Source organism: Bison bison, unplaced genomic scaffold, assembly GCF_000754665.1.
Source record: "Bison bison bison isolate TAMUID 2011002044 unplaced genomic scaffold, Bison_UMD1.0 scf7180017864270, whole genome shotgun sequence".
Lineage (NCBI taxonomy): Eukaryota > Metazoa > Chordata > Mammalia > Artiodactyla > Bovidae > Bison > Bison bison.
Window position 1 is genome coordinate 4,721,601 of NW_011494842.1, and position 11,028 is coordinate 4,732,628.

The 11,028-nt window shown below is 45.2% G+C and overlaps 1 protein-coding gene across 1 annotated transcript in view; it reads right to left on the reverse strand.

Moving 5' to 3' along the window:
* The window catches only part of LRRC1 (leucine rich repeat containing 1), a 119,392-nt gene that overhangs the window by 28,842 nt on the left and 79,522 nt on the right, over window positions 1-11,028 (reverse strand). The window contains exons 8-10 of the mRNA XM_010848707.1: window positions 2,687-2,743; window positions 2,327-2,390; window positions 1,874-1,948 (exon numbers count right to left, since the gene is read on the reverse strand). Of these exons, the coding sequence (XP_010847009.1) occupies window positions 1,874-1,948; window positions 2,327-2,390; window positions 2,687-2,743 (196 nt within the window). The remainder of the gene's footprint in view (window positions 1-1,873; window positions 1,949-2,326; window positions 2,391-2,686; window positions 2,744-11,028) is intronic.

The window sequence follows — 11,028 nt, forward strand, 5'->3', positions numbered from 1 at the left end:
GGTCTGGACACCCTCTGCCCAAGTCTGTTCACAACTGTGCCTCCATCCTTCCCGCTGGGAAACATCACTCCAGGCCCAGAATTAAACCCCACCTCGAACTCCAGTGGCCCCCTGAAGTCTGCATAGGTACAGACTCCTAAATTAGCACTGAATTTGGCCTGAACAACTACCCAGATTATCCCTACCCAATCCAGTACTCACCCTGGGACTCCAACCCTGCATTTCCTGCCTGAAGGAAAGCAGACTACCTTTCTACTAATTTCAGGCCAGGCTCCCTGAGGATAGTCTACTTTTTAAATGTATTCCTTTAAACAATGTCTTTATCTCCTTTTCTTTCTGTCATCAGTGAAGACAGGAAAATAACTGATTATCTGAGACTGTCTGATGAGTTTAGTCCTGACTTAACAAAAGGTTATACAAGTGGGCCAATGAGATGCATAAAAAAAAATTAATAACATGATCAGTGGCATGTTAATTTCTTTGTGTTTAGGACGTGACATTTTGCACACAATTGTTTACATACATCCGTCCACACATATACTCTCCTCCGCATGTCTAAGAGCGGATTTTTACTTTATTCAAATATGCTGTGTTAACTTCTCCTATACTGCAAAGTGACTCAGTTATACATACACACTTCTTCATATTCTTCTTCCATTCTGTTTTATTACAGGATATTGAATATAGTTCCCTGTGCTCCACAGGGCCTTGTTGTTTATCCAGCCTTTATAGCTGGTATTTTATACTTTCTTAATATCTTCCTGGCATTTCTGCCCCATCCTTTGACTCTTTTAAGTAACTAGACTTCTCTTAATCAGGACGTTTCATAATTTCCTAGAGAAATCTGTTAATCAAACCCTCACTCATATCAGCTGCTGATCTGCCCTTTCCTTTTCCCAAATGCAGCCAAGACCTCAGGAACAGACTCGCATTAGCTCCGTAGTCGCGTGAGTCATCGGTGATGTCCTGGCAATTCTAGCACATAACTACAACTAGAATTTTACTCAAGTGCTTTTTTATAGCACCAGGCTTCCTTGCACAGATACACCTTCTCCACCCGAAGGGCACGGTCCATCATAGCTGGTCCAGAGAGCCTAGCAGAGACAGCCCCTGAATTACTATACAATACACATACCTCAACCATCAGGAAATATATGGACTTTAAACCCTGGCTCTAAGAGACCCCGAAGAGTAGAATTCGGTAACAGCTGGAGAAAAACAAAGTTGGGGGAAATGCCTGTGTGTTGTTGTTGTTTAACTCTCTCTCAACTGATGGGAAGGTGAGTCTATGCGCTAGAACCCACAGGCTGACACAGAAGCCCACACGAGAGCCCGTTTCATTTGGAACACGGCTCCTCATGCTTGGTACCAGCAGGAGAAACATAAAGAGCTTGTGACGGCCCAGCTACACCATAAGCAACATTTGGGAGAAAATATGAAGTAGAAACTTTTTGCACTGATTTTACATCAACTATTACACAGCAAAATGTGCTCAAATCATCTCAAAACACTTGGCATATCACCAACAGTGGCAGAAACTTCTGCCATCAGAATCCGGCATCCTGGTAATTTCCAAATGAGCTGGGCTTCAAGCAGGCAACCCAGGCCTCAAGCCAGGATGAAATAAAATGCAGACTTCACACACCAAAAGATATATTTACTATCTTTAGAAACGATGGGTTGAGGCTTTCAATTTTTTGTGGCCATGTGGCACGATGAATGCTCAACAAATTTTTCCAAATCTGCTTTGGCAACCAACGTTTTAATTTTCAAGCTCCCTTTTCTAGAAGTCTCATGGAGAAGCAGGGGATACTTGAGGGTGACGGTGGTCTCTTTGCATTTTGGAGGCAAACAGTGTGAAATTACCACTCACCTGAGGTAATTCTGACAGCTGATTTCCATCCAACCAGAGATCCTTTAGATGTAAGAGAGCTCCTATTGATTCTGGCTAAAACAAAAAGCAATGTTACCGAAACAAAGCTCCAGTATTTAGCCCCCCATTAAGAAGGAAAGGACCTTCACTCAACAGTTAGGAATGGACTATCACAGCAAAGGTTTGTGGGTACTTCTCTAAAATCAGCACCCCTCTCCTAAAAGCATCCCCAAGACTCCCAGCTGCTTCCACTCACGCCATCACCTCCACCCCCGACCCTCCACCCCCAATCATTATCCGTAACCCGTGTGAACCGAAGCACGTGCTCTAATGTTGCCAAGCTGTCTCTGTGGAAACAATGGCTTAAGAGTATCCCTAGAGATGCCCCCCAAATATTTTGTGATCATAACTAAGAACAAGTGAAATTCAAATCTCTCTTCAGTACAGACTTACCAAATTATATATTTCATTGTTTCCTAAATCAAGTTCTTCTAGTCTCCGTAGCTGGGTAAGGGAGCTATTTAAAAAAAAAAAAAACACACACACACAAAGGGAAGGAGCTCTTGGGATTTAGAAATGCTGAGCAACATGAGATTCCTCACTTGGACTAGTTTCCCAAAATAAGATTCATCTGGATTTTATGGCCATAAATACTACACAGGAAGTCTATTAAGGCTGGCATCTCTCAAATTTTCCAAAAGACACAGAACTTCTTTTTGACAAGCTACTGTAGTTTTTTTTGTAGTTTTTTTTTTAATGCTTCAGGAAATTCATTCAGTATGAAACCCCCGCCCCTTTTCCCCAGAGACTCACTCAGGGAGATAAGTAAGTAGATTCTCTCTCAGTTCCAGTGAAGCCAGGTTATAAAGACTAGAAATGAACAGAAGAAAAAAAGGGTTTAAGGAAAATACCTAAGATTCTTCCTATTCCCTCCCCTCCCCAGCAATCCCCACTCCCCAACGTATGCACTCCAGAAGGAGCAACTCTTAGTAATAAGACATGTAACTCACTTTCCTGAGGAAAAATATCTATGACCACCCCATCCCCAGTAAAAATAGTATCGTCTCTACTTTGCAAATTTTAACATTAAAGTAAAGAGAGTGGCACCGTCACCGCAGGGCCTCGCGCACATGAACTCTGTGCGCTGATACACGGGAAGAGCTCTCCAGTCCCTGGGAGACAGCCACTCCCAGGACCAAGACAGGGGCCGAATATGCACTTCCAGGCTTGAGAATGTAAAAAATGCACCACTGCGTTAAAAACAGGACCACCCGAACGCCTTTAATCTCAAGCTGCTCTTCTTGCAAACATCACTGAGAAGTCTGTTTGAACATCACTGAGAAGTCTGTCTGATCGCAGTGGGCATCTCAGTTCAGAGAGTCCACGTGCTCCACGTAAGTTCCCACACTCACAGAGCAAGGGGCCCCTGAGATGCAGGAGGTCAAGTAACGACACACTCCACGCGGTGCCCGGGACACCAGCCTGATTCGGTAAGCAGTGGCTGTGATAATGTTGCTTTTATTCTTAATAAACCCCGGGTGGCACTCTTTTCAGCAGATTCTCCTGCCTCTCAGCCGTAATCCACGTCTAGCAGAAACACCGTGCGAGCATACAGAGGTTCTCCCCAGATGCTGGTGATCTGGGTCACGGTGGCGATTCTGAATCAGCAGACGCCACACACCTCCCAGTATGTTAGCGCTGGCACGACACGCTGATTCAGGACAGAATCGGCTGGTTACTCCAGCAGGCGTGTGCTAAGCTCTGAAAAGCGAGAACTCCAGCTTCTGCTAATGTCACCAGAGTAACGCCCAGATTTGGAGGACTTTTACTTGTGATCCCACAGAACACAGGGTGTCAGACCAACACCCTAATCTGCCTTAATCCTCTGTTCTCCTTCCAACATCAAAGCCAGAATTGCAGGCACTGACAGCGCTTTTCATAACATTAGAAAATGTAAATTTGATTTGCAGGAACAATCATATACACACATAAAACCCAGTGGCTTGAAAAATGTATCTGAACTATACATTTGAAATGCACAAAATTGATATCCCCTTCAATTTTCTAAAAATAATTTTAGAAATTTAGAAACAGTTAACAGTCTCACAATTAAACCAGAGGAAAAAAATAAAACCCTTCAGAATATACATATTTTTAAAAGTCAGTAACCCTGCTAATAAGTAATTATGAATTTAATACCAAGATTCTTCCCCTAAAATGCAGCCAGGTGGACTCGCAACTTCCCAGTCCCACTGCCTCTGGGCCAAACCCTCACGTAGAAGAAATAACGTGGGAGGGATGGGGGACCACCCATTATGTGCCCCTAAAAGCAACCCATAGATAAGGCGGAGACCGGACATTACAGGCCACTGTGAAAGTAAAATCAAGGGCCTGGTTTTCAGTTTTAGCTGTTCCCAGAACCAGTCTTATGGGAAAGGCGATAAGCATTTGGCTGTTTTCACATCTCTATTTTAAAAACCACTGACAGACCTGCCAGGTTGAACGCTCATCACTTTCACATCTCTTTGACCCACTAGAGACGTCCACTAATGAGATGAGGGAAAACGTTCCTCTTGCTTCCAAAGCTCCCTCCTTGGGCACCATCAAGTGTACCTTGCAAAGCAGTGTCACCAGGCCCAGCTACCAACACCTCCTGGCCCGACACCTCCTGCCTGAAGCAGTACAGAGCTGGGCCCGCCACCCGGGGCACCCCCTGGGTCCTTACTGTCATCTCCTGACCGGGAACCACCCAGCATGTTGCTGGTATCACCAGGATGACCCCATCAAGAAACCGAGGTCCGCTGGTGTGAGGTCCATCAGACAGTGGCAAAGCCACAGCTCAAACCCAGTGACAGCCAAGACCCTGCCCTCACCCTGCGTGCGTTAGGCACTCGGTCATGTCCGAGTCTTTGCGACCCTGTGGACTGCAGCCCACCAGGCTCCCGTGTCCATGGAATTCTCCAGGCAGGAATACTGGAGCGGGATGCCACGTCTTTCTCCGCCCTCACTCTGGGGACTGCCATTCTTTGGAACTCTCTCTCTATAATTTACATCCTCACAACTACCTGGATCTGCTTGGCTGAAGTGCTTCGCCACAGCGCCTCGAGTCCCCTAAAACGAAGACAGTCATACCTGCTGCAGCAGTTAGGGCAGGATACATGTTCCTTCAAGCTGACAGAGCCAGTCTGATGTGTTATTTCCTTGAGACGGCCCTGTGCCCAAGCAGTCATGCCTGCCTGCATGCTCGGTCACTCAGTCGTGCCCAGCCCTTTCTGACCCCATGGACTGTAGCCCGCTAGGCTCCTCTGTCCCTGGAATTTTCCAGGCAAGAATACTGGAGTGGGTTGACATTTCCTACACCAGGGAAGTATAGTCGGGGGCCACACAAATGTATGAGCCCCAAGGCGGGGTCCCCAGAAAGACTGCTCCACAATTCTATCAACCACGGGAGCCATCCCCTCTGCCCCAAACCGCCTCCAAGGACAGGTCTGCAGATGGGGAGCCGCTGGTACGGGACAACTTTTAAGGATACATCATACGTAACTGGTGACTTGAGGGACAATGACGAATAAAAAGTAAGGACACTGGTTTGACTACAGATGCCCACCTCCCATATAAGCCCAAACCTCAGAGTGTAACCTGGCCTGGCTGTTCTCATTTTGATTATTAACTGATTCTCAAATGAAACCACAGGTTTGGTTCTCATCAGTACCCTGCCCTGGACAGCCCCAGGCCAACGCACAATCCTACCAGTCTCTCCAGAAGAGAGTTCTCTAGGCCGTTCTAGGAAGAGCTGACATAAACAGGGCTGGCCTGAATGCAGATTTGGACCAGAGACAGTAAGATCAAAATTCAAGGATGAATGACCTCCTCTCCTGGCTTTTCTGAATACAGCATCTTCCATTATAGACTTCAGGAAGGTGACTTCCCTATGCAGGCAACCTGGTCAATGCCACTCCAGCATATTTGCGAGCAAAGGACACACTGCTAAGAACTGACGCAGTCCGGGGACTTGAACTCTGTCTACTTCAGAGGCCAGGCTGTTAGCCACAGGCCAAGAAACTCCACATGCATTGATCAGCTGATGCAGTCAACACGTGATATGTGACCAAAAGCTTAGACACTCAACAGGCAACATGACTGGCCATTGATGACTACTGTAACAACATCAACAGGAACTGTATGACAGAGACTGTTGCCAGTTCTTGCCAAGAATTAACTTTATGGATGAGAAAATGAAGGCACAAGAGGGCACCTGAATGAGGTCTCCCATGACTGGGAAGGGGCAGAGCCAGGACTCATCATGGAATCTGTATTTTCAGTCACCACTTTCTGCTCTCACCCTCGAGTCTGTGAGGTTCACTTTGTGAACAGGGAATACAATATTTGTGAATATGTGTAATATAGTATTAATACACTGGGGCTTCCCAGGTGGCTCAGTGGTAAGGAATCTGTCAATGAAGGAGACGCCGGTTCAATCCCTGAGTCATGCAGATCCCCTGAAGGAAGGCACCCCACTCCAGGATTCTTGCCTGGAGAACTCCATGGACATAGGAGCCTGGCGGGCTAAGTCCATGCGGTCACAGTCAGACACGACTGAATGACTAAACAGCAGCAGCAATATAATACATGAATAAACACGCAGAACAAATATTCAGGAATGAGTTGGCTCCCATCTCTGTCCTGTGTCTATCCAGTCTCCTACCACCTAGACCCTTCTCACGGGAAATAACCCCTTTCTGTTGGTTATTTGTGCATTTACCCAGAGTTGCCTTTTATGCAAAGAAAAAGGGGTATGAATATATAGCCTTAGCTTCCTTTTTTCATACAAAAGGCAGCATCCTATACAAAGGAGATTTTTAACTTTCTTATCAACAGATAATACACACAGGTATTGTTTTTTTAATTGCATGGTAATTCAGAATCCATACAAACCTTACTTTTTTTAAACCACTCCCCTGCTGCTGCTGCTGCTGCTGCTGCTAAGTCACGTCAGGCGTGTCCGACTCTGTGCGACCCCATAAACGGCAGCCCACCAGGCTCCCCCGTCCCTGGGATTCTCCAGGCAAGAACACTGGAGTGGGTTGCCATTTTCTTCTCCAATGCATGAAAGTGAAAAGTGAAAGTGAAGTCGCTCAGTCGTGTCTGACTCTTCTCGACCCCGTGGACTGCAGCCTACCAGGCTCCTCCGTCCATGGGATTTCCCAGGCAAGAGTGCTGGAGTGGGGTGCCATTGCCTTCTCCGAAACCACTCCCCTAGTAACAGATATTTCACCCTTCAATTTTAATTCCTGACAAATTAAATTTCTGTGTAATATCATCAGGATGACCTCCTACACAAACCACTATTTTCTATCTTTCCTTCACTCCCACCGTTTTTACCATCAAATGGGGTTTAACTTTTTCTTTTCTTTTTTTAAAAAATACCATTTATTTGGCCACATCAGGTCCTCACTGCCCACTTGGGCTTCCTTGAGCTGGCGTCTGGCCCCGGAGCGCCCCAGGCTCAGTAGCTCAGTGCACAGGCTTCGCTGTCCTGTGGCACGTGAGGTCTTAGCTCCCCACCCCGGGGACTGAACCTGTGCCCTCTGCACTGGAAGGCGAACCCTTAACCACTGAACTACCACGAAGTCCCCCAAACAGGGTTTAAAAAAAGAAAGATAAAATCCTAACAAGCTTCTGCAGGAAGAGTCTGCAGAAGTCTTTGGTGCCAGCAGCTGACGGTCCCTGAGAGCACGCGCAAGAGTTCACCCTGCTGTGAGCCAACACGCAGGCCAACTGTATTTTTAGGATTCTATTTCAGGGACTGGATGAGGGGTTACTTAAAAAAAAAAAATTTACATCTGTCCTCCACTGTATTTTAAAAATTCCTTTCTAAACCACTGGGATTTTTTTTTTCCCATTTTGGTGGCAAATATCATTAAGAAAGGAAAGAATAAAATAAATTTAGGTGCCCCCAAACAAACAAATGACAGTATACTATTAAACCATTAAAATATAAAATCTGGAAACATTTATGGCAATACTTTTCAACTAGGATGAGGGAAGTACTTACATATCCACGGTATTTCCACTTTTTTAGTACCAGATTAGTATTTAATAAGAAAACTCTGGTTACAAACTTCCTTATGGCGGTGTTGCTCTAGAAAATTTTCTAAAAATCTTTCATTTTATTTTTGGAGCAATAAATATTTACAGAAATTCCCAGGCCTCAAAAAAAAAAAAAAGTATTAAATACAGCAACAGTTTTCAAAAAGACTGATTCTTTTCAGGCAGCATGTATTAACAGGTCACCATTCCCAAGGGCAGCAGACACAAAATCACACCCACACGCTCGACGTCAATCTGCCAGAGAACCCAGGGCTTATCTGCTTGTTCTACTTCTCTTAGCAAATGGTCACAACCAACTCTTTATTGATGATAACCATTTAGTGACTGACCACTGGGTTTTGGGCACCATTCCAATCTATTACACATATTTCTTCTTCTTAAAGAACGTTATTCTTTGAGGAGGAAATTTAATTAAATAGAGATGTCTAGATATATTTAGGCTAACTCACCTTTTTTCTGATGGTACCAGTTTCTTTAACAGCCAAGGATATGGAATCTCATGAAGCTAGATACACAAAGTCAAACAGAGCAGCTTGCTCACGACGAAGGCAGAGGCTTCCCAGATTCTCACAGTTCTCCCTGAGCTCCCCACCACCCCGACTCCACAACACCTGGACGTCTTGGAGGCTCTGGCTCTGTGTACCTGCTTATCACCAGGTGCCAGTAACTGAGACGAAATGATCTTAGCACATTGCTGGTGAGGCTACATTACAGAAGATTTCCTGTAATAATAGCATAGATCCATTTCCTAGGTATGGCATCATCCCTCAGCAGCACCAGGCTTCTTCAAGTTTGCCTAACGTCCCTTCTTTTTTATTATTTTGATACATTTCACATACTATAATATCCACTTTTATAATGGGTACCATTCAGTGGTTTTCAGTATATTCACAAGGTTGTACAAACATCACCATGACCTAATTCTAGAAAATTTCTATCATCCAAAAAGAAACTTCACATCCATCACAAGTCAATTCTTTCTAGGAGGGGTTTAAAGAGGTCTTCATAAAGCCCAAATATGCCAAAAGTTTCATGAATTAGAAAATGAGGGCTGGGGAAGGGAGGAAAAAATTCATGTGCTCAGCGGGGCATCTGACACCAGAGGAAATGCAGCTTCCTACAGGACAAGACCAAGTTCAAACCCCACCAGTGAGATACACACACACACACACACACACACACACACACACACACCCTGCTCCCACCATCCCACCCTATTCTTACCCCAGTCACAGGCAACCCACTAATTTCTGTCTCTATGAGCTTGCTTCTGCTGAACATCTCATCTGAATGAAATGGTACGATATGTGACCTTGCTGCCCGGCTTCCCTACTGAACACGTTTCCTAGGTCCATCCACACTGGAGCATGTGTAACTACCTCATTACCTTTTTATGGCTGAGTAATACTCCATCACATGGGAATAGCAGATTTTGTCTATTGGTTCCTCCACTGATGAAAATCTGAATTGTTTCAAATTGGATATTATGATGCTTCTATGAACATTTGTACACCCATTTTCTATAGACATATGTTTTCAGTTTTCTCGGGCAAACATGACTAGCAGTGGAACTACTGGGTCATATAGTAATCATGTTCAGCTTTTTGAGGAAGGACCCACTCCCTTAAATGAGGGCTGCATCCATTTTGTTGAAGTATACTTGATTTATAATACTGTGCCAAGTTCAAGTATACAGCAAATGATTCAGTTTTACATATATATATATATATATATATACACGCACACATATATATGCACACATGCGCAAGTCACTTCAGTCATGTCCTACTCTTTGCGACCCCATGGACTGTAGCCCACCAGGTGCCATGGGATTCTCCAGACAAGAGTACCAGAGTGGGTTGCCATGCCCTCCTCCAGGGATGGAACCCATGTCTCTTTTGTATCTTGCACTGGCAGGTGGGTTCTTTACCACTAGCACCACCTGGGGAGTAGTGTGTGTCTGATTTTTAAAAAGTATCATTATGGCTGCACAGGCTGTTCATTGCTGTGCAGGCGGCCTCTGCTGTGGCAGACCATAGGCCTAAAGTGTGTGGGCTTCGGTAGTTGCAGCGTGTGGGCTCAGCTGCCCCATGGCATGTTTGATCTTGGTTCCCCGACCAGGGATCGAACCCACGTCCCCTGCTTTGGAAGGCAAGTTCTTAACCCCTGGACCAGCACAGAAGTCCCAGTAGTGAGTATCTATTCAGCCCAATCCCCTGATTTTTCCCTCGCTGCCTTTCCCCTTTGGTAACCAAAAGCTTGTCTTCTCTGTCTACAAGACTGTTTTTGTTTTATAAATAACTCCATTTGTACTATTGTTCAGCTTCCACATAAAACTGATACATTTGTCTTTCTGTCTGACCTGCTTTACTTAGTTTGATAATCTCTAGGTCCATCCACGTTGCTACCACTAATCTCAAGAAAAATGTTTTCACAAGCTCAAAAGGCTCTTTTGAGAGGAAAGTTCATTTACACTTTGTACCAATGTTTCAAAACTTCTTAAAGTAAATTCATCTTTCCTGGCTTGAGCAGTGGAATCTTCCAGGTGTTTTTAGTGATAGTAAAAAGTCACCGTCACTTGGCACTGTTTTCAAGAGCATATCTGAAAACTCAGTTTTACTGAGAGAGTTTTCATAAAGCCCATCCGAGACCTAGAATTCTCCTCTCAAAGGTCTACGAAGGCCCCCCTCCTCCCCTGCCGCCCTTCTGCCTCACTGGCACCTTCAGTGACAAAGCCCTTTACTTAATTTTACCCCAACTCTTTCTAGGAGGGACTTAAAGAGGTCTTCATAAAGCACAACCAGGCCAAAAGTTTCATGAATTAGAGAACGAGGGCTGGGGAAGGGAGGAGGAGATTCATGTGCTCAGCGGGGCATCCGACAGCAGAGGAAATGCAGCTTCCTACAGGAGGAGACCAAGTTCAAACCCCACCAGTGAGACACACACGGGCAGATGACTTACCCCACTTTACAGACAAAGCTAACACAGCGTGGGTTGGCGCCCGGTGCTCAGCGAGTGGGAGCTGTAACGGGACAGGTGTGCCG